Below are 24,091 nucleotides of genomic sequence, written 5' to 3' on the forward strand. Positions count from 1 at the left end.
CTCCTCAGGGTTCTTCGCTAGGGCCAGTGATTGGGCCTCAGCGGTCACATGGGGCACGTCAGCATAATGACACCAGTCAGTTGCATACAGGAGAGGGCGGAAGAGATCCTGGAGAGAGCTGGATGGAATGAAGATGTCCAGGAGAGGTGAGGCAAGGTGAGCCCCTACTTATTATACTATAAGGTCTTAGAAGATTCCAGAGTATTACAGCACTGAAATGAACTGGAGGGCTGAACCTCATAAATATTTGTTAAAGTGAATTTTATGGGGTTTGTCTGAAGTGGCTTGAGGTTTTCAGAACATATTATACTAGGGGCTGGGTTTTCTTTGGAGGGGACTGTGTGGGGCAACTGTGGAGCATATTATACTGTGTGGGGCCAGTGTGGAGCATATTATACTGTGTGTGGGCCGCTTTGAAGCATATTATATTGTATGGGGAGCCATCGTGGAACATATTATACTGTGTGGGGCCAGTGTGAAACATATTATACTGTGTGTGGGTCACTTTGAAGCATATTATACTGTATGGGGGGCCACCGTGGAGCATATCATACTGTGTGGGGCCAGTGTGGAGCAAATTATACTGTGTGTGCCACTTTGAAGCATATTATACTGTATGGGGGGCCACCGTGGAGCATATTATACTGTGTGGGACCAGTGTGGAGCATATTATACTGTGTGGGACCCAGTGTGGAGCATATTATACTTTGTGGGGCCCCTTCACTATTTATATCACGCCCCATTTGTAGGGAGGAGGTAAAGGGCCCCTGTCAAAGTTTGCACTGGGGCCCACATGACTTTAGTTACACCACTGGGTGGAGACCAAATCACATTTGCAGGGGTATGGGAACTTGCTTTGGACCACCATGAACATTAGGTACTAACCTGGATTACTAATAGCCAGTGAAGAAGCCATTTTACTGCCCTTGACGCCCCGTTAAGAATCCTGTAGGGTGTTGCTTGAAATAAATAAGACACAATATCTTGTTGCATTTCCTCTTTTATTGTTTTGGGAAATGAGTCCTCGGCACATTGCATAGGCTTTTAATACGTCTGTCGTCAAGCATCGCCCAGAATAGTGTTATTTGTACAAGTGATGGCTGGCTTAATAGAATAACAATATTGGAATGGGTGGAAAATCTCTACAATGACTGAACTCCATGTATGGACCTAAAGCCAGAAGGAACGAGCCTGGAAAATACATTCAGAGGATTTGTGTATTCCAAGAAAAAGGTCCCACAACAGCCATATCTGCAAATAAGATCAGGATCACGTGAGGAGTGGAAACGACTGGAATACACCCATGGCTGCCTTGTGTCTGACTAGGAGATATATTCAAACAAGGCGCACAACAAGAATATCAATACTCAGAGACGTAACACAATGGGCCCAAATGTAACAGGGCCCGACCATGTGCCATTTATAACTGGTGTCTTCTTATGGGCTCTTTGGGCACTTAGGCCCTGGTGCGACGCTATCTCTGCACCCTGTATAGCTACGCCTCTGTTCAATACGGTATCATTCATAACAATTGCATCTCTGTATTTACAACATATATATATAAAGAGATGCACCTAAAGCCAGTGTAAACATGTCTTGGGTTCATTTATATTGCACAGAAAAGTTTCATTGCTCTCTATAGTTTAGTTTGGTAGAGGTTCTTATCTATGACCCCCATACATGAGCCCAAAGCTGGCCATACACTAGAGATCTTGGGTGGTCGACATTAGAGCTTTCCTCAACTTGAACAAGTATGATAGAAGGAGAGTGATGGCAGATATCTGTCAAAAATGATCTGCCCCATGGGGTTTTTGGTTGCGGTTGGTTGGTGAGGCTGAAGAATCATAATGCTAAAAGATAGGCCTGTATGACATCAGAAGAAGTACAGACCAAGCCCCAGGTCATGCCAGAGGTCAATCGGTGATTTGTCATTTTAATTACGGTATTGTTGTCCAAAATACCAACCATTGCAGTCCACCCATGGACAATAGCTATCTGAAAACCAGCTAATGTATGGACAGCTTAAAGAGGACCTTTCACCACCTCCACGTACTCCTTTAATAGTCACTGCTTCACTGATTCTGGCACAGTTGGAATTTTTTCTCTAGTCCATGCCGTTCCCAACCAATTGGTGCATGCTAACTAGATTCTCTAATATCACATGGGTGATGTCAGGTAGGGACAAGAAAGGGGGCGTGACTCAGAGATCTAGGACACTGTCCAATAAGAGACAGGCTCTGTCTTGACTGCTGCTGCCTGATACCACCCACCTCACATTAGGGAGTTTAGTTCACATATAAGATACCAAAATTGACTTCACTGATTGCTCAGGAATGATGGGGGCTAGAGAAAAAATTCCAACTGTGTTGGAATCAACGGAGCAGTGCCTGTTAAAGGATATAAAGAACTGGAGTTCTTGGAGGTAGGGAAAGGTCCTCTATAAGTGTCCTTTTAGGTGACCCTACTAGAGGCTTTTCCCAGTAGAAGATATAAATCTTCTAGTCAAAGGATTTACCCAAAGGCCCAACATAGAGCTACAGGGCCTCCTTTCAATATCTGTAACAGGTCCCCCTGACCATGTGCCATTTATAATGCTGTCTTTGTGGCCTCCCAGAGACAGAGGCCTAGTTGTGACTGCTTCCTCTGCACCCCTTTAGGCACAGATCCTGCCTTGAAATAATCTGGGATTCCCCATGGAATCCTGTCTGATAGATGTGCGCCATCATTGGTCCCATGGCCTTCCAACTCTGCAAACCCACAGGTTACAACAGGCTCTGACTGAGAAGAGACATTTCCCAATATACCAAACTACATATTTCATTCTAAGAAAACCATCAAGTGAAATCCTTCGTTCTTATTGAGGGCAAACAAGTCTAGATGCTCCTCTGGAACCCTGAATGAAAGACGTGGTCTACAGTGGTAGCTGCCAACTTGTGGCTCATCATCGAGGACTACCATGTTGAGAGTAGCATGGGCTGGGCACTGTGTGGTGACCACAACCTTGGTCTGTAAAGCCAACCTTAGTTTTATCCAGTCTTTTTTGCTTCATCCTTATTTTTGAGTGCAATATTTTATAATCCGAGTCATCGGAAAGTCTCCGTAGACCAAAAATGAAGGCACTGCTTAATACGGTAATAGTGTAACAGTGTAAGAAGTGATATAAATAAAAGTGATTGTTATATAAAGTGATCTCGGCCATTCCGAGAAGAGCACAAGGGGTCCCATTCTGTCACCTACTCAACTGGACTCAAGTCAACATCAAACCAAACTCTTGACCCAGAGGAATGACCTGAATGAGGCCTCTAGATCCATACTGAGTAGGTGTCATGTAGGGGTTGGCATTCATTAAAAAAGGCATATTTTTTTAGAGAACCTTTCGACATTTTGTACAAATGTATAAAATATTTTACAGATCTCAGTTATGTTTTTGGAAGTGTCGAGAGGAAGAAGAAGAAGAAGGATTTTGTGCTTGCTAAAAAAAAAAAATCAAAAAATTCAAAAAATTCAAAAATTAACCTCATCTTTTATAGTCAGTTTCAAAAACAGTCATAAATCTGACACTTGCCAGTGATCCAACAGAGTTCTGTTCCATCGTGGGCATGTTCCCAGACCCTTTAGTAGTGGTTCTAGATTTGGTCAGAGAAGTCTACGTCCCGGTACAGTAATATAGGCACTGCCTCGTAGTTTTTGTTACTCTCACAAGTCTTTGGAGCGCACATCGTGCAACTCGTCGGCATGTAACCAGCAAAGATTCAAGTATAAAAACGTCATCTGTGAATGTTGAAGGAATATTTTTGATTTAAGGCATCGTTCAACAGATGTTCCTTGAGTGGTCGGTACAGCGCAACTCAGATGCAACGCGGCACAGTGGCGATGCAGGTACATACAATCTTTGGCCCTCCGTTTAGCAGTCTTACGGCACTTAATTTTTTTTTCATGCTTCCGATGTCTTGTTTGTTAATTTTTCCGTGTCATCTGTTAAGTCCTCTTGTGGTGGTCTTGCCCGGTCGAAGAATCCACACTTAAAAAATGAAGGAACAAATGTTGGGATTAGCTGTACATTTGGTTATTATCAAACATTCAAATACTTTTTGGTTGTTGCTTGATGAAGGTTGACTTAAGCAGGCCATGGGACCAAATAACCAGCTAATGTGTATGGGGGAGAGAAGGATGAAGGAGAGAAGGATGGAGGAGAGAAGGATGGGGGAGAGAAGGATGGAGGAGAGAAGGATGGGGGAGAGAAGGATGGGGGAGAGAAGGATGGGGGAGAGAAGGATGGGGGAGATGGATGTCAACATGCCTTCTACTGCGAAGGTCTCAGAACTAATGTTGGCCCAACTTACCAATCCCATTGGGACCAAATAACCAGCTAATGTGTATGGGGGAGAGAAGGATGGAGGAGGGAAGGATGGAGGAGAGAAGGATGGGGGAGAGAAAGAGAAGGATGGGGGAGATGGATGTCAACATGCCTTCTACCGCAAAGGTCTCAGAACTAATGTTGGCCCAACTTGACAATCCCATTGGGACCAAATAACCAGCTAATGTGTATGGGGGAGAGAAGCATGGAGGAGAGAAAGATGGGGGAGATGTATGTCAACATGCCTTCTACCGCGAAGGTCTCAGACCTAATGTTGGCCCAACTTACCAATCCCATTGGGACCAAATAACCAGCTAATGTGTATGGGGGAGAGAAGGATGGAGGAGGGAAGGATGGAGGAGAGAAGGATGGGGGAGAGAAAGAGAAGGATGGGGGAGATGGATGTCAACATGCCTTCTACCGCAAAGGTCTCAGAACTAATGTTGGCCCAACTTGACAATCCCATTGGGACCAAATAACCAGCTAATGTGTACGGGGGAGAGAAGCATGGAGGAGAGAAAGATGGGGGAGATGTATGTCAACATGCCTTCTACCGCGAAGGTCTCAGACCAGTTGGAGTCGGAGGGACATGAGCCACCACCAGACATGTCAACGTATGCAGAACATATGCATCCTTGGCCAAGTAGAGCATACATGTATATCAGGGTGACTCAAGGGATAGCTTTTGGCAAGGTCATGGAAAGATCCTCTCATTGCATGTTAACTTCTTCTCTAAGGACACTGGCTGATTCAACGGGTGTTCCAAATATAGACATCTAGGATTAATCCCATCTCCGAAGTTCCCTCTATCAGAAAGGCCTCTTTTTGGTAATTATAAGCCTGAGGATGCCCCCTGAGGGGGTTAGTCTGGGTTCACACAGGGTTTTTTGGATTGGATTTTGATGCAGAATCGGCCTCAGAATCCGGTCCAAAAAAAAAATGCCTCGCAATGACTTCAATGGGAGCTGTTGACGGTTTTATGCCGCTTGCAGAAAAAAGAAGCGGCCTGCCCTTCCTTACTATGGATTCCACGACGGAATCCACTGCAGCGTCTGTGGCGCGACACCTCCCTCCCGACTAGGCCCATACATTTGGGTCTAATCCGGAGCGGAATACTGCAACTGGATGCCAGTGCACTGCACCGGCATCCAATCACGGCTAGCCGTTGTTTGGCCAGATTCTGAGGCGGCCTCCGCGTCAAAATCCAGTCCAAAAATCCCCATGTGAACCCAGTCTTACTGTTCTACCATTACCTGTAGAAACCATCATAGGCTATAAAGAGAGGGGCAGTCTACTACAATCTATTAACAACATCTCATTGATGCAATTTTTTGAAATATCTCCCAAAAATTCTAAATGAAACAAAAATTTAAAAGAGAAATTAAAAAAAGCCATAAATCATTTAATGTACAAAATGTTCTATAAATACAAATTTACAAAAACACCAATTCTTTGGTCAAGAGATTAAAAATTCGGTTAAAAACACATTTTCCGTCTACCTGTTTTAACAATAACCTAAAAACATCCAATTTGGCTTTCTCCCCCCCGAAGCTGATGGATGTAGCAGGTTTAACCCCTGGGCCCATCGGCTACATTGTTCTGCTCCTATAATGTTGTAAACTCATTATGAGGAACATTCCTAGAGAAATATGTTTTTTCTTTAATCCCCGGATACCTGTAAACTACACAGTGTTATTATTTCCAGCACAAGAATCCCGGATTTTATTACACGTAGCAATGAGGCACTGGCGGTACGGTTATGGTTACGGTTTGGAGCCTTTGTAGCGCTATTTGGCGAACGGTCAAATCATGGAAGTCAGAAGTGACTTTATATTAGTCTGGAGAATTCATTGTTTATAAGGGGGCTCCTGACCCCCTCCCCTCAATCACGGTGGCGTCCAAGTGTCCAAAGCCACCTAAATCCAGCCTAGCTAAGCAATTTAGACTAAAATTTGAATATTTTTTAGGAACAAAAAGTTGGATGTTGGAAGAAAAAGTTCCTTATAGTTTTATGTTGCAATAGTATATACAGTATATAAGAGTGTGCCTGGGTACATAGATAGCACAACTAAAGATGGGATTGGGCGTGGTTGTGGTTGGCAATTTTTGAGCATTTTTTTTTATTTTTTTTTACATATTATGTCCCCACCCAAAAAAGTGTACATTGGTAGGATTTCCTACATATATCATACATTGCCCATAGGTCCCCAATGTAAAAGTTAACACTAAACAAATAAAAAGCACCTATAATAATATCCTACACTCTCCTCCCTAAATGTCCTCCTTTCCTCCGATCTTATTTTATCTGATATTATAAATAAAACCAAAAAATATTATAACCAGCTGCAGCAGGAGCCTCCCCCCCCATCTACAGTAGGATAAAACGATTATAAGCCACGGCCCTGTGCTAAATCCCACCCCCTCAGCTGAAGGGTGAACCTACCTTTTTTGCGACCCGAGGCGGACGACAGAAAGTGGAGGGGGCGGATCGGAGGGGGCAGGGTGGAGCAAAGGGGGCGGGGCGGAGTGGCGTTAGTAGGCAGAGAGCAGGCAGGGAGAATACCTGCTCTCTGCCTGAGCATGAGGGGAGGCCGCTGGAGCAGCGCTGTGGCCACAAGGGTCTCCCTAATCCACCGCTCGCTTCGCGTGCCAGGCTGCCGAGACGGTGACGCCAAGCCAGTCCGGGACAGCTTGTCCTGGACTGGCTTAGGTAAGCAAAAATGTCCCCCCCCCCAGGGCCCTGGCATAGCGCCGCCTGAAGCGGTCACTTCAGGTTGCCTCATGGGAGGTGCGGTTGTAGATGTAACAGATGAGCAGCTTTATGTTCTCTGCAGGATTTTAAGCCAGTATGTGTCAGGATCAAGTAGAAGATGCTGCAAATTGAAATAAGTGAGGACAAAAACATTCCCTTTATGATTTTTGAGGAAAACAGATTTGCATATTTCTATGTTAAGTGATTCTTTAAGTTAGAATTAAAGGGGTTTCCCAGGACATATGCTTAGGATAAGTCATCAATAGGTCATCGGTGAAGATTTCACAACCGGAACCCCTGCTGATCAGCTGTTTGAAGTGCGCTTACCTGTGCCGATGAGATCACGGTCATCGCTCACATGGTATAACACCAGCTCAGTGCCATCCAAGTGAATGGGTCTGAGCCAATACCAAACACAGCCTCGATGATATGTACAGCGCTGTGCTTGGTTTTCAGTGAATTCTGTGGCCTCATCAACCAGCTGATCGGTGAAGGTCCCCCAATAATCAATAGGTATGACCCAGAAAACCCCTTTAAGAAGCCATATATCAGATTATTCCAAAACTAAAAAAAAGAACCAGTCTTACCTTCCACATGACTACTGTCAGTATGGCTAAAACCAGCAACCCCAGTAGAATGGCCAGTATGATGACCCACAGAGGAATGGAGAACGAGACATTCGGAGTCGCCCAAATCACTGATGTCTTTATCTGGAGAAAAACCACAAGAAGAAATACAAAAAAATATATCATCTGCGTCTGCACATTTCCCATCAATCTGCTCCAAGTCTCCTACACTTAACTTAAACAGGAAGATTGGAGGAGTGGAAGGTTTTCAACAAAAAAATCTCCTAGAACACGATTCGTACTGTAATCTGGATTTTGGAAGATGCCTAAACCCCCCCAAACACGCACATGTCCTTATATACGATGATAAATGGGGAACAGCTTCCTTTATGGGAACAGAACACGAAATCTTAAGCCCATGCTCAGCGCTCGAGGAAACCATAAATATTTCATATCTGATGACTGAGAGGTTAAATATACATTTTAGTGCACTTCAATGAAAAGTCAATTTACATCACCGCCATGAGGAACGCTGTCAGTCGTTGCCTGTAAACTCTAAGATGATATTTGATTTCCTTGGCTCATGCCAAAAGATACTTCATTGTTTTCCTACTACTGTGTCCTTATGTAAACACTCTTTACGGGGTATCGCGCATAGGACTATGGGGAAGGCCCGAGAGTTAGACACAACGTTATTGCGATATAATAGGATAATACGTTCTGTGGGGATCCTTGTCATGGAGGCAAAAAGAGCAAGACGTCAAGGCCATAGGTAGGATTTGGGGCATTGTAGGGCCTAGAGGGGTTGTCTGGTGAGGACAAAGGGTCTGAATGGTCTAAAAAGAGAAGCGATACCTTACTGATCCCCACCACTTTGGTGCCGTTCCTGTCTGGTTCCCCTACTGGTCTCTACTTCCTGTACCTGCTTGACACACAGGAAGTGATCGCTCAGCCAATCACTGGACACATCAGCAACCAGTCCAAGTTAGTGATAGGCTGAGCATCGGGACGGATACGGGACCTGGGCAAATTTGGAACGTAAGCAATGGGGATCAGTGAGGGGAGTATCTCTCTTAATGGGTTGAAAAATAGATATTTCTTCTGGGCAACCCATAAAGGGGTTTTCCATGAAACAACAGTGATTATCTTTCCTTAAAGGGAGAGTGTCACCATAACCCAACATATCAACCCAGCCCCGCAGATTGATAGGTTAGGGTCACCTGAATCCAAGGGTGTTTCCGCTTCGTGAATCACTGCCTCCATTGCCGAGATATCCACATAGGATCTTTGGAGATATGAGGGCGTTGCCATTGCTCCATAGAGGAAAGTGCCAACACCCTCATTGCTCCAAAGACCTCATTTGCATACTGACTAAAATGGCAATATCTTGGCAACGGAGGCCGTGACTCACAGGGGGTGACCTTAACCTATCTAACTGCAGGGCTGGTTTAATAAGACTGACACTCCCTTTAAGACAGACAAATCGGCTATAATTGTTTGATCCGTGGAGGTGTGACACTCAGGGCCCCCAATGTATTAGGCAGCGTCACCTATATGAAAAAACCCACGTACTGGTATAAACAATGAAGCGGCCCTTTCATTCTGCTGCCGAGGGAGCCCAGGGGTCAAATCTTGACTCATCGAACATTGAGACCTATCTACATTTTAGAAGTGACAGTGCTCCAGTATGGACGCCCACTTTATAGCTGGACATATCCATGGAGAAGGATTTCGTCATTCCATTAGTCTTGATGATAATGTCTTTGATAATATGAACCGTCTCCATGAACCGAGATGCTTTCAGGTTCTGTCTCAGCAGAAGCATCTGCCATTTAGGTGGAAATGTGCTGCACAGATGGTCAAGGTCGTGTGCTGCACATATGGTAATGTTATTGTGGGCCAGGAGGCAGGTGGACGACAAGCTTGGACTTCATAGCGTGAACTTCTGAGACTCTACAAGGGCTTAAAGAAAACATCTAACGTGTCGTAAAAGCTGGAACTAAGGAAGAATGGTAAGTACAGGAGACACCTTCCCCGGGACGCCGCATTGCCTCTGCCCTTCCTAGATGGAAGGAAATCTCTACTTCCTCTTACATTTGGCTGCTCGTAAATTCTGAACTATAAATCTTCATATTCGTCCACCGCAAAGTATCTGCTCATGTATTGTATTAACAGAGAAGAACACACTGACACCAAACCTTCTACATGTACGATGTATCGCCGCGAGCCAGGAGACATGTCATCTCCAGGTCAGAGCTAGCTCGTCTGTGGTTGACCATCCATTACACAGGCAGGTGTTAGATCAGTTAGTCCTCCTATGTTTTCGGACACTTCCTTTTCTACTTGGAGGGTTATATCCCACTTATTCCATGGATATTGAAAACTGAGCACTAAGTAGCCCCATACTTGCCTGGTCATCGGATGGAACTGAAGACTCCACCAGCTATACTGACCATGGGATAAGGCAGGGGTAGGGAACCTACGGCTCTCCAGATGTTGCAAAACTACAACTCCCAGCATGCATACTTGCTCTGCTGTTCTTGGAACTCCCATGGAAGTGAATGGAGCATGTTGGGAGTTGTAGTTTCACAGCAGCCGGAGAGCCGAAGGTTCCCTGTCCCTGGTCTAGGGTCTATAGCAGTAGGTTGTACCACTAAATCAAATCAAACAAGCTTTATTGACATGTCCAAATAGATATTTGGCATTGCCAAAGGTAGTAAAGTGGGGGGTGGGGGGTGGGGAGGGTTTGGGGTCGGTGGGGAGGGTGGTGTGTGGTTTGGGGTATAACAGTCCGTGGGGTCTCATCTTCCTCTTAGTTGGTGAGGTGGGTGGTTTGGGGTATAACAGTCCATGGTGACAGCTGTGTGGGGGGGTGGGATGGGTGATTTGGGGTATAACCCCACTACTGACAATAGATGATGTCACAACTTATCTCATCCCTCTCCATACACAGAGCATGTCCAGAAACCTTTCCCATAGATCTGAATAAGTTGCGCTCCAGTCTTAATTCCTTTGTGTGCTGTTGCGACTTGCACCGGTATGATGAAGAGGCCCCTTAATAATCTAGGCCCATTTCGAGAGATTCCAAGTACCAGAAATGGAACCTACGCCAGTTTTTTGTCATAGGTTTATCAGACCATGATGTCCCCACCTCAACCTGCCTTTATCCCGACCATGCCCTTGCCCTGAATAGTGGCAAGCAGGGTGCAAAATGATCAAAAGTATCAATTCTTGTGCAAAAACCAGCACTTGTGGCTGAAATTTGGCATTTTTATGCCCTGTTCACTGGAAAAATGTTGTACAAGGCAAGATAAGTCATCCCGCATGTGTCTGGGACATGGAAACGCATAAGGTGGCCATACACATTAGATTTTCATTGGCCAAAATGGCCGTTTGGGCCTTTCGTACCAATGATGACTATTGGTCATCTGCGGCTGGCCAACAGCAGACTGACCATGCTGGTTTATTGGCTACCACCTTGCACAGACCGTCCGAAATCTAAAGTGTATTGCTGGCCTTACAACATTGCTAGGGAAAACTTTAGAGTGTAATTTGGATGAAGACGCTTTTCCTTTTCTTCAGTTTTTTAAGTACCGAAAGCTCTTGAGACTCTAAACCAACTACGGGATTGTACGGAGCCATACACATCTGTAAATAGCTGCAGGCTACACGTGAGCTCGGTATTATAGGCAACATTTAGATAATATTTGTTTTACTGTTTAAATTCTGCACATGCCATATGTCATATATCCCGGGCCCTGATTTCAACGCGTTTCGCTCTTCTTTTTTTTTTCCATTCATTTAGAAGCGCACGCAGCAAGGTCACATACTGTAGCTGTGTAAATATGCAGAATACTGTAAACAGATGTCAATAATATTAATGGCCCCGAGCTCCGGCTTTATGTTTTCTTTAGAATTAATTCCAGCAATTTCATCCCGAATCATTACTTCTCTTATTAAATCCTCCAGACTCTCATCCAGTGTCTCTGTTTATAGCAAAGTATACAATTTACGAGAGCGAGCAAAGTGTTATTAGGGAACATCAAATATACAGTTTCCAGTCTCATTAAATGCGTTGAGTAAACACGGATGGTGCTCTACAATAAAGGATTGGCCCCGTATCATGGTGAGAAAATGGTCAATGTTACCGTTGGCTGGAACGAATTTACTGTTATTGTAGTGTCTCTGGATGACAACAGAGAACCGTAGAGCTGGACGTTAAATCTTTCACAGCATTGAGAGAGAGATCCCAGGCACCCAAAAAGCTTCACCAGCGACAGAAGGACTTGTGCTGAATTTGAAGCCCAAGTTATCACCAAAGAAACTAATTTAAGAAATAAACGCTCCACAATCTGAAGTTAAACTAGAACCCATGATAAAGTAGGAGGATGCAAAATCGGGAGGATGAATCAGGAGAGTGAACGTCCATGCTAAAGGTAAGTCCGAGAGGTAACATCAAAGCCAAAATCAGTGGAGTTCCAGGAACTAGGCAAAGGTTAGTATAGAGCAGTCCAGCACAAATGGTCATACTAGGGTCAAACAAATAGCAGACACCTGGATGAGCAGGAACAGGGTTTAAATATCCCTCCTCAGCTGCTAAACGGATAAACCCAGGAGAGGCCTGAACATTGCAGAAACTGCACAGTAAATCTTAAAGCGACAATAGCTAAACTGAGATTCCTGACATTTGGGTCCATTGATAGAGAAAACCTGGCTTTGTTTGTAATTGTCTATGAAACTATAGAGGTTCAATATACTCACTGATATACTCGCTGCAGGCAGTTTCGCAGGTTGAACTGTATACGGCATCTTCTTCACTTCAAAAGACACATTGGCAGTAAGTGAGTAATATTCATTGTCCCTCTGCAAAAAAACAAAAACAAAACATCAAGTATGTAATGTCAATTCAACAAGATATTGTCATTTTTCTGTATTTTGGGGCCATTTTTAGAAACTTAACAGCACTCTTGCAGCTAATGATCAAAGGCCATGGTTTCTATGGTTCTCCTTGTGGAGATCCCCATGGTCTCGGGAGTCTCTGGCAATGCTCCCTGGGAAAAAGTATGCAAATGAGCTCTTCTCCTAAGGAAGAGAACAGTCTGTCTAGCGCCACCTATTGGAATAATCATTGTAAATCAAGCTGTTTCTGTCTCTGGTTTGGATAATATTCCTAGACATGTTTCAGAGCCAAAATATTGCCAGCTTTGTTGATATGCAAATGAACTCTTCGGAGCACTGGGGGTGTAGCCGTAGTTGCTAGAGATGAGCGAACACTGTTCGGATCAGCCGTTCCGAACAGCACACTCCCATAGAAATGAATGGAAGCACCTGGCACGTACACTTTGCCGGCGGCCGGTCGCCGTGCCAGGTGCTTCCATTCATTTCTATGTGAGTGTGCTGTTCGGAACGACTGATCCGAACAGTGTTTGCTCATCTCTAGTAGCTGCATCAGTGTTGCTTCTCATCAGTACTGTTAGGGTAAGTGTTAGGACATTGCCTAAACTTCCGAGTGGTACTGGTTCCCTGGGATTGTAGGCCTAAACCAGCCAGACCTTCCTGAGCTGCACCAAGGGTATCTTGCCTATCCAAACTCTGATGAAGAGCGAGAACCCCAAAACAGCTGTCTACAGGTAGGTGCCTTTGGTTTGACTGATATCCCTAGGCCTTTTAGTCAGTTAGTCATTGACTCACAGGGTTGCTACCTACAGTTAGCACTAGAGAAGTAGCTTCTTTCCTCCAAGGAAAGCCAAGTTCTCATTCCATTACTCTGAAACATAACATTAGACGTTGCCAACCTAAAAGCAAATTCTCGACACATTTCTGATTTAGACTCTGTCTCACATACCACCGTGTCTTATGTGTCAGAGATCGTGTGGTCTGAACTTCTAAGCTATACTTAGAAGAAATATTACTCATTGCTGTTTCACTCAATGTTCTGGCTGGAACGTTCTACACAAACCCATATGGCCCAACCAACCAAGGAAGACTCCCTATCGAGTGGGCCTCTTGTTGCATCTTTGATCCCTATCCCAGTGGTCATGTTTTGTGGTGGTTGTGGTCTTCTTCTTGAGGTTCTTCTTCTCAAGTCAACCTTGAATGTTTATTTACTTTAAGAGCCGTCTGACGACGGAAAAGATAAGCACGACGTATACTGATGGCTTCAATATCCACGCCAACTATCTCCGAATGAAAATCCCAGACCCAGGTAAGCTTTCTACAGCACCTCCAGAATCCCCCAGAGCCTCCAGCTTAAAAAGCAGACTACACCAGATGAGCCAGCTTTTAGTAATGTGATAGATAACTGGCCCCATGCCAGATGTGAACAGAACTCTAAGATTTGCATTTCATCTTCTCCCCAGTCAGGAGAAAACATTTCTAAAATCTGGAGCCTGCCTGACATTGTGCACAACATTTACTTCCAATTAAAGAAAAACTGGAGCAGAATAGAATAATTTATGGCTTCTCTTCCCAAAATAATTCCTTACAGACCTTGTATCACACGCACAGATTTGATGCTTTTCTTCCTTTGTTTCGTCTCAACAATTTCATTCTATATATAGAAATCCCAGTAGGGTAAGGAGCTGTTTTTATCTCCAATCTGTACTTTTTTGGTTCCAGTGATTTCATAGATTTGTACAATGGAGCAAGATGTGTCACATACGAGATTGATGGAAGAATAATCGGAACTTCCACCTTCGATATGACTCAATGGCCACCTCTCCAATCATTCTATGGCCGGCAGAGTGAAGGGACCTCATATTGGTGATATGAGAAGGCACCAAAGGTCAGAACCACATCTATTAGAGTAGACCATGAATATCCTATGAATAGGCCGCACATATCTAAGGTAGGCATCCCCTTTAAAGGTGTCCTCTATTTCTGCCTCCATACATGCACAGGGTTGGATCAGCCCAGAAGAGCAATAATGGATCATCTGGTGGATCAAGCTCAGAGCAATAAGAGGATCAAACCTCCAGTAGAAGACAATATTTTACTGGCCTCTTCAAAAATAGCCTATATAGATGGACCCCCAAGACAATTTCTTCTGCTTCGCCCCAGATATCCAAGTCCAACCCTGTAGAAAACCATTGGGTCAAAATCCAATGCAAGTATGACGTTGGATGCAAGTGCCCCTCTGTACACCACACAGGACCGGTCATTTATTTCAGCTGTGTTTTTGGAAGTGACCATAGTCAAGATCACCTTTAAAGGGATTTTACCATTAAAACATGTTTTTTTCTAAAGACCATGTTGGAATAGCCTTAAGAAAGGCTATTCGTCTCCTACCTTTTGATGTGGTCTCTGCCGCGCCGGTCATCCGAAATACCGTTTTTTCCCGGTATGCTAAGGAGTGTCCAGAAGCAATGAGGGCGGGCCCCAGCGCTCATACGCCGATGGAGGCGTCCCCACTGCTGCCGTAACTGGGCAATCCAGCCACGCCTTCTTCCTGATCTGTCTCCTCCCCTTCTGTGTCCTCTTCTTTCATCGTCATGGGTGACACATGCGCAGTCGGCTCTGGCAGCGAGACCCTGTTAGAGCCGACTGCGCATGCCAGCCGGTGGCCATATTTGCGAGGCCGCAATTGTGCGCATGCGCAGTACGCTCCGCGAAGTATTTGCCGAACAGAGTGTACCGCACATGCTCAGTAAGGTCTGTACAGCCCTCCGACGAGCGAGTGAACTCATCCAGGCGTCGGAGGACTGTATGGACCTTACTGAGCATGCGCAGTACAAGAAGAAGGCGTGGCTGGATTGCCCAGTTACATCAGCAGTGCTGTATGAGTGCTGGGGCCCGCCTTCATTGCTGCCGGACACTCATTAGCATACCAGGAAAAAACGGTATTTCAGATGACCGGCGCGGCGGAGACCACATCAAAAGGTAGGAGACGAATAGCCTTTCTTAAGGCTATTCCGACGTGGTCATTAGAAAAAAACATGTTTTCATGGTAGAATCCCTTTAAATATTGGAGGAGGAGGGGGGCAACTTGTGCCAAGCCCCAGGAACCAATTCAGCCACTGAGCCCCATGAACTATACTGTATACTTATAAGTGTCCCAAATTTTCTTGGGTTGTCCTGAATTTCAAAAATAAAAAATCCTGGCAAATTTGACTTGACCCAGGCAAACTCCTCTGGAAACGGCGCAGGGTTTTTCTGTTTTACTTGCTTTGGGAGGTCCTACGGGTAAGACTTAAATGTCCTGATTTTGGCGACTACAAGTGTTGATGCCATTGCCATTCGTATAACATAAAAGGGAAAATTTATTCCTATTTTTTGCCTCTTTTTTTGGTGTGAAAAACTTCAAAACGATGGTTTACAACTTAGATAGTTCCATATTTGCACCACATATAGGCCCTGCCAGATTCGTTAGCATTTACGTCACTTTTGTGACAGCTGTCATGTAGGTCGGTACGGAGCTGTTGTAGATTTTCGCCAAGGCGCAAGGCCTTCCCGTGTCTGGTCTTGATGAATTTCCTGCATTGTGTCTGTATGAAGCCACACCCGGTCCAATTCCTTTATCACAATGCATTTGTTGTATCCTATAGAACATTTGGATATGTGCACTAGTATTTTTTATTTTTAGTGGAACAGATAAAACCATTATCTTTTTCGATATAATTTTTTTTTCTTTTTTGGCCAGCGCTGAAGCACTAGTCATTGTATATACTGTACAATAAGCATTTACTGCTAGATCCGGTTTCATTTATAATCCAGAGATGAATCATCTTATTAATATTCCTGACTTTGATATTTATCCAGAAGCAGCTGGTCCTGGCCGCCGGACAACGCAAACAATCATTATGTCATTGTACTTGTTACTGCTCCAAAAATAGCTCCCTGACTGTCTACAATGAGGACAGGAGATGTACACTGTATAGTAAGCAGAAGCGGAGCTGTAATGGTGGCCATAAGCATTACATTATTGTCAACTAAGGCCCGGTTCTGCATTCGGTATCCCGTTCGGGGAGTCCACTTGGGGACTGGGCATTGACAAGCGGTGAGCTTATGAAAGCACACGGACCGCATAGACTATAATGGGGTCCGTGTGTTTTTCACGCGATCCCACACGAGTTATGTAGAGAGGAAAGTACTTCATGAACTACTTTTCTCGTGCCAACACTGCGCAGAAAACACACGGACCCCAATATAGTCTATGGGGTCCGTGTGCTTTCATTGCTCACCGCTTGTCAATGCTTTCGGTATTCCGTTCCGGGGGTCCCCACCATGCGGGCTCCCCAAACGGAATGCCGAACACAGATGTGAACCAGGCCTCAGCCCACCAATTTTGGTGGGACCAGCCAACCATCCAATTGGACCAGCCAACCATCCAATTGGGTATTCCAACTTTCCCCAATGGCAGATGCCAGGGGAAAAAAAAGAGCCAAGCTGTTGGGTTCCAATATGTCAGATCCTTTACGAGCGAAGAATTTAACGCCAGACTTCCTTGCTTCCCATTGACTTGACTACCCTCTTCCCATTCAGAACACATGCATGCTCGGCCAAACCAGCTTGTATTTTTATAGGGTGAAGGTATAGGTGTTCAGCTATCTGAAGAATCACGATAACGCCAACTTTATATTGGTGACTATAATATATATATGTACAAATCTTTAAAGGGACCAAGAGCTTTTGGGCCCCAATGCAAAGTTTATTACACTTACCATGTACCATATACATAGTGGCCTCTGGTCCTATAAGACATCAGATCCTGGGTGTAACTGATATCTCTGGACCTGGGTGTGCCCCATTAAATAATTTACATTTCTGATACTATTCGCTTGTACAGATGTCTATTTTGAGGTGACCTTCTACAGTTTTGCAACTTACAGGAATATTAAAATTGTGAAAATGTTGCAACCTTGTAAACAAATTCGGTCATCGGTCCATGCTATCACTATGAGCTCTGTAGTTACCTGAAGGAATGTTTGCGCCCATAACCGTGACCGTATCTTTATCACCGCCCGCTCGGCGCCTCTTAGCTGCTTCACTTTGCAGAAGATTGTTAAACATTTCACATTGCTGCAATTCTGCAACGAGAACAATACACAATCACACCATTGCTATTTCACCATCCATTGGCCCTGTAAAGCCATTACTATGTTAGTAACCCCATATAGGTAAAGGTAATTGTTAAACACACAAACGGAGAAGATATGGGCTTGGGAATATCAAGATGTTGCCACATGGATGCCATATGGCAACAGGGTCCAGTCTCGCATAAAGTAATAAAAGACTCAATACATTCCTGTTAATTCTCCAAAATTCTGGTGCTCCAAGAGTCTTTGTTCACTTGGCTGCAGCAGTGGCGTGACCTCAATGTCACGTAGGTTACATAGGTAGAGGACTATGGGAAGAATATGCAAATCTGTCTTCCATGATGTAATTAGGAAGTCAGGTGCCTCAGTGTTGCAAACCAATAGAGGGCGCTCACTGGAACGTGCAAGCCTGTCTTCCCTGATGTAATTAGGAAGATAGAATCTCAGTGATATGGCCCAATAAAGGCTGCTCCCTTTAACATCATGCTCAACCTTCCAAGAGGCCTTTGTTTTGCAATGATGCTGGGATTATTACCAGGTATAGTCTGTCAACCAAGGATGGCCGTTTCGATGTTATTGCATCTTGTCAGCTCAATGTAGAGAAGACTAACCTAGTAGAGGTGAGAGGCTTAGACAGGGTAAGGGGGGTATCGTCACTCCTTGGGGAGAGACCACCATATAGGTGTGTGGAGACTTATTAAGCCTTTAGCACTCCACTTTGCAAGGGACTATGGGAAGAATATGCAAATCTGTCTTCCATAATGTAATTAGGAAGTCAGGTGCCTCAGTGTTGCAAACCAATAGAGGGCGCTCACTGGAATGTGCAAGCCTGTCTTCCCTGATGTAATTAGGAAGACAGAATCTCAGGGACACGTTATCACTGTAGCCAATGGAACAAAGACCATCAGAGACCATTGGAGATCATCGAAGTGGCGGCTCTGGAGAAGAGTAGGATTTACGGGTGAGTTAGGCTTTAGTCACACGATTGAGTTACTTGACCATGTGCAATACTTTTTTGGGTTCACGGACTGAATCCACTTGTTGAGACAAATGGATCCATGAAAAAACAGATCCTACAGAGATCCGTCAAAAACATGGCCAAGAATCGGCTCTACTGTGTGTCATTGCTTAATGGTTTTCTATCAGCCTATAGCATCTTTCCTCTTTGGCCAAATTTAGAACACCCCTTTAACCGATGTAATGGGAGCCAATATTCCGCTATGTTCCGGTATGTTACAAAACGCTTCTTGTTATCTACAACAGATTTACGGAACGAGCCAGCAAAATAATTACAAAATCTTCCAACAACAATCACATAAAAATCGTAACCAAACATCTTTCCAGACGAGAAAACAAGCCAACGACCTGGAGCAAATAACCCAATGTGTTTCTAATTAACGACGTGAAAAAAAAATGTGTATCCGACAAGCTAATACAAACCGAAAGATGGAATCATGGCCATACGTCTTCCTGTGACAATACACAGGAGAGTGAAGGTGCCCATAGACCTCAGAGGACTGTAGTCTGACTTTGTAGGCCAAGCTTAGGTCTTCGGCCTTTTGGCAGCATGAGGCATGATGTTCTTTCCTCCAAGACATGGAGATACTGAATCTTTTTGACTATGTTCAACTCTTCTACTCTCTAAATACACAATGAGATAAACCTTGGCACAAAAATGATCTTTCTACTCTGCAAAGGAGTCTTGAAACCGGTCTCAAGGACTTTCTAGGAAGTAGAACAGTAGAAGTATAATTTTATGAACATATGGTTTAGGTTACCTGAACAAGCACACAAGAGGGGTGCACGTTGTTAAATGAATTCTCCGTGCCTCTAGGGACCAGGAATCCAGGGCTCATTTAGGGCACCATGAGAAGATTGTCCAATGATGTCTTCTCCAAGACATGCTGGAACTGATGTTGCTTGACTATGTTCAAACCACCTACTTATGTAGACCTAAGGTAACCTAGATGCAAAAAATCTTTCTACTCTGTAGGAAGATAAGTTATGCTAAAAATGTCCTGTAAGATCCCTTTGTAGAGGTTCCTGACAGAAGAAGGATCATTTCATGGACCTTCTGCCTTGGTTACCCAAGCATGCTAGTGTAAGACTAGACCAGTGCGTTGCTTAGTAGAAGACATCACTTCGGATGGATGCTGAGGTCAAAGACGACCAAACTGAGAGGCATGGACAACACAGTAGATATAATCGGTGGATTTTAGAACTTGGCTTGGTGGGTTTCCATACTTCATTGAATGGGAGACAAACTCTGAGGGGTAAGTTTATACAGGACGGGTGTTCTTCAGGAACCAGTTGGTCAGCAAGCTTCATCCCACCCACCTGCCCTAAATAAATTTTTCTTTTTAATGGCATTTTAGTGACATTTGTCACTGGATGGGACAGTTAATGGGGCTCATCGCAGGTGGAAAATTACTGGGAGACAGTCTATATTGGGTGGAGATCTCAGCAAGTAGATAATTTTGGGTAACAATCAGTGGTAGGTGCCCTTGGATTGGCGCGGTATGTTGTTTGTCTCGATTGGGGGAGATTGGTGGGGAGTAGTACAGTAGGCTTGGTGCATGTGGAAAGGGCTGAGAATAGTCAGTCATTTCCAAAGAAGAAGAGAAGAACTGAGCAAAATCAAATAACTTAAACTGTCCACGTAGGGGTTCCTTTTGGGCACCATTGGCCGAATGGTGGATCATCTAAGACCCAGAAATTCTAGAGGTGTTGACTATGCTCACCCCTTTATGTGTATATTTGGGTAACCAAGAAATTCATGTTTAGCTTTCTGCAGCCTGAAGAGTTGAGCATAGTCAAGCAGCTCTGGTATTTCTGTGTCTTGGAGGAACTTCTCAGGGGTCCTCGGCCCTCCTGCCAATTATTTACACAGTAAATTCTCCAAATGAGAATACTTAATGATAGTCCTCCATGTAAAAGGTCACAGCGTGTGTATGTTTATGGGGAGATGGGAGAGATAACGGAAGGCTATTAGGAGCATTATATAAGAAACGATGCTTTGTTCTTACCAGTAGTTTCGTTGGGATGGGGATATGCCTCAAGGCCTCGGCCACCGCTACGTCCCTCCGACTCACTGCGTGGGAGACACTGGAATTATGTAGGAAAGCAGCTAATTCTGGAGTGTCTTCAGGTTCACTTGGCTGAAGAGAAAAGAGTTGAGACATTAATACATACGATGGAAAACCGAAATAGGTGTCAATAGGATACAGTAGTTGGTGAGTCTAAAACCTACCATAATGGAGCCACCATATTGTCCCATAACATTCCCTTGTCCCTTGTGGGTGATAGAAGTTTCCAAGTGGCAGAGACTGTTCGGACATGCCACAGTCTCCTCTTAAAGATGTAAACCCAAAAATGGACTCTTATTCCCTGGACTCATATCCTGTCCCCTATTTCGGGCTCCTCACTGAGTGCCTGTGTTGCCCTACTGTACACATATAAACATACCGTATACACTACTACATGTGTCTTTGTATTTTCAGTCCTCTTCCGTTTTACTTATTATATGTGCCCTATAAACAAGCCATTCTTTTGGCCTCGGAGGACGGAAAATCCAGTCTCCGGGATTCTCCAATTAGTGCGAATTTAATAAAAGATGAAACGTACGAGGGAAACTAAGTGTGGGCCGAGAGCAGCGAGGAATTACCCTAAGAGAGGATTAGACGGAAACCCCACACATGTGCAGCCCATATGGGGCAGAAATGGAAGGATATTATCTCATAAATCCCACTGGTGACAGTGGGATGTCTGATGTGTGATATACGCAGTGACGAATGGGACCATGTGGAGACGTTACCGTATCAAGGAAGCTACGAAAGTTATAATCTTAATCCCTGTAGAGCAATGATAGTAAATAGGCCGCACTGTATGACCAATCGATGAGCAGCGTGGATAATCCAGGTGGTATGTGGCGAGGAGAATGTCGTGACCTGTCTCTCTATGGGGAACTGCTGATTGTCAGAAATGCACCATTTAAAGGGAGTGATAAGATATATTCAGGACAACTGTTGAAATGATTGGCTGGATGGATACAAATTGTCGTGACCTCCCGCAACAATCTGGGTATGCTGAGAAGAAGATCTTGCTCTGGAGGCCCAGCCATGAATTGTATTAGAAAATCTCCCATTTAGTTGAACGGGTGTCGTGTAATACCAGTTTTCCCCAGCAGTGGCCACTGTTTGGTCAGGAGCAGTTTAAAGTGATCAGGATGATCGGCGAGATGGATTCTTTTTAAAGAGTGGTTGGTGTATCAGCTGTATAGGTGAGGAAAGAGTCCATATAACGTACCTTAATTTTCAGGGTGTTTATTGCGCTGCTGGGGTGGCACTCTAGGGGTCCCTCTGTCTCAATGTGGAATAAATATAGGAGGAACTCTTCCCTGCTCTGTGCAGGCCAGTCCACAGTAAGGTGAGTTTCACCAACCGCACTTGGCCCAATATTGTGCAGCTTCAAATAAAAACAGAAAAAATCAATTCATTACCATTTACGTATTTATAATTTTCATTGTAAGTTATTTGCACGTATCCTTGTAGTGTACCTAATCTTTAAACTTTGCATATATCAGTAGTACAATGTAGGGGGATATCGTCACTCCTTGGGGAGAGACCACCATTTAGGTGTGTGGCGACTTATTAAGCCTTTAGCACTCCACTGTGCAAGGGACCATGGGAAGAATATGCAAATCTGTCTTCCATGATGTAATTACATCATGGAAGACAGATTTGCATATTCTTCCCATAGTACAATGTATGCACGTAATAAGTATATCCAGTCTGGAATCTCTGTAGTTTGCAGTTCTCCCTGAGCTGGTGGGAGGAAACTAGCTGTTATACATTCCACACAGTAAGTAGAGGAGAATCTGCTCCATAGTTTTCTATTCTCTATTCAGAAACAGCCCAGGACTTTGTAGGACATATAGAGAGAAGTACTGATATGTGTTGACTTGAATAAAGCACTTTGATTGTGATAGAAAGCTCTACTTTAGCTCCAGCATCAGACTATGAGTTCCCTCGCTCCCTCTGCTCAATCCTCCCCCCTCTCCATAGACTTCTATAGACATGTGTAATCTAGGTCATGCAACCTGCAGTCCTGAGATGGATACAGCAGAAGTGGAAGTAAGGTTATCAGAGGGAGCAAGGAAGCAGCCCAAAAAGAGGAGAAAGAAGCATTTTTCTCTGACAAGATATTAAGTTTCCTATAGTTGCCGTTACTATTCATACACGCAGAGTTTGCTGAAAGGTTAGGGGTCAGTTAAGTATACCGAGGTTTAGTAAGCTGGGGTATACCTCATAGATGTGTTGAACTAAGGGTCCAATTTCCACTTCTTCAGCAGGTTTTTCCTTAGGTTGCCAGTTCGGAATAGGGAGGACGACTTGTGGGGGATGAGAAACTCTGTAAGGATAATAAATAAGGGTTAATATAGGGGGGGGGGGACAGTTAAAGGGGTTGTACCAAGTTAGTCCCTATTGATAGGACTATACAGGTTGTCAGCCTCTGTAGATGGTGATTTTCCCAAAACACGCATATTGCCAATGGTGAAAAATGGAAACATAAAGTTCCATGGATACAGAGACTAAGCTCTATTTACACAAGGCTTGAAAACAGGGGCGGATCCAGGGCTGGGCAACCTAGACCCCCCGTTAAGTAGGGCCCCACCAAAGTCAATTGCCCAGGGCCCCGCAAAGCCTGGATCCCTTTAATTCCATCTTGCGTGCAGCCATTCCAGGCTTCGTAGTCCTCCGTACCCGCTCATTGTCTGATCCTATGAATTATGACATATAAAACACAACACATGTTCCTTTTGATGGGTCCCATCTCGAGAGCACCTTAATGTATATCCTGTCTCATCCGACGTACAGACACAAGACAGATAACCATTTTATGTAATCACCGCCATCAGAAACATTCCCAGATACAAGATAAATTGGGGGACCTGCAAGAAATCAAAGATGGACGCTCGACTTCAAGGATTCCATTAGCCAAATTGCTGTCCATTTGCAAAATCTTGAGAAAGCCCCTTTATCCGGCAGTTTACACAACTGTAGCTGGTTATCCCTAATCACTTATTTCCTCCCGTGACTTCCTGGTGGACGCTACTACACTAACCAGAGGATCAGGATCCGCTCTGCAGGATGGCGGGGGTTAAAAGGAGGAAATACAGTATAGGTCATTATTCCTGGTGCGGTGTATTGGTTTATGTCCTCGGCCGTAATCTCTTTACAATACAGCCCAGCCTGGTAGGTTTTACTAGCTTACGGTGGACGCCATCTTGTATGTTATGAAGATGTTCCAAGAGTAATCCGAGTCCTTGAAGCCAACGATTGTATTCTTTTTAAGTGCATTAATTTCCCCCCCTTGCTAGATG

The 24,091-nt window shown here is 44.4% G+C and overlaps 1 protein-coding gene across 1 annotated transcript in view; it reads right to left on the reverse strand.

Annotated features, from left to right (window-relative positions):
* Positions 1–992: 992 nt before the first annotated feature.
* Positions 993–24,091, reverse strand: part of ITGA8 (integrin subunit alpha 8) — a 124,599-nt gene continuing 101,500 nt past the window's right edge. Inside the window, exons 24-30 of the mRNA XM_075271698.1 lie at positions 23,013–23,118; positions 22,015–22,173; positions 20,736–20,867; positions 17,587–17,700; positions 12,437–12,538; positions 7,697–7,819; positions 993–4,021 (exon numbers count right to left, since the gene is read on the reverse strand). Of these exons, the coding sequence (XP_075127799.1) occupies positions 3,935–4,021; positions 7,697–7,819; positions 12,437–12,538; positions 17,587–17,700; positions 20,736–20,867; positions 22,015–22,173; positions 23,013–23,118 (823 nt within the window). The 3' untranslated portion in view covers positions 993–3,934. The remainder of the gene's footprint in view (positions 4,022–7,696; positions 7,820–12,436; positions 12,539–17,586; positions 17,701–20,735; positions 20,868–22,014; positions 22,174–23,012; positions 23,119–24,091) is intronic.

The sequence above is a fragment of the Leptodactylus fuscus genome, chromosome 4 (assembly GCF_031893055.1).
Source record: "Leptodactylus fuscus isolate aLepFus1 chromosome 4, aLepFus1.hap2, whole genome shotgun sequence".
NCBI classification, from domain to species: domain Eukaryota; kingdom Metazoa; phylum Chordata; class Amphibia; order Anura; family Leptodactylidae; genus Leptodactylus; species Leptodactylus fuscus.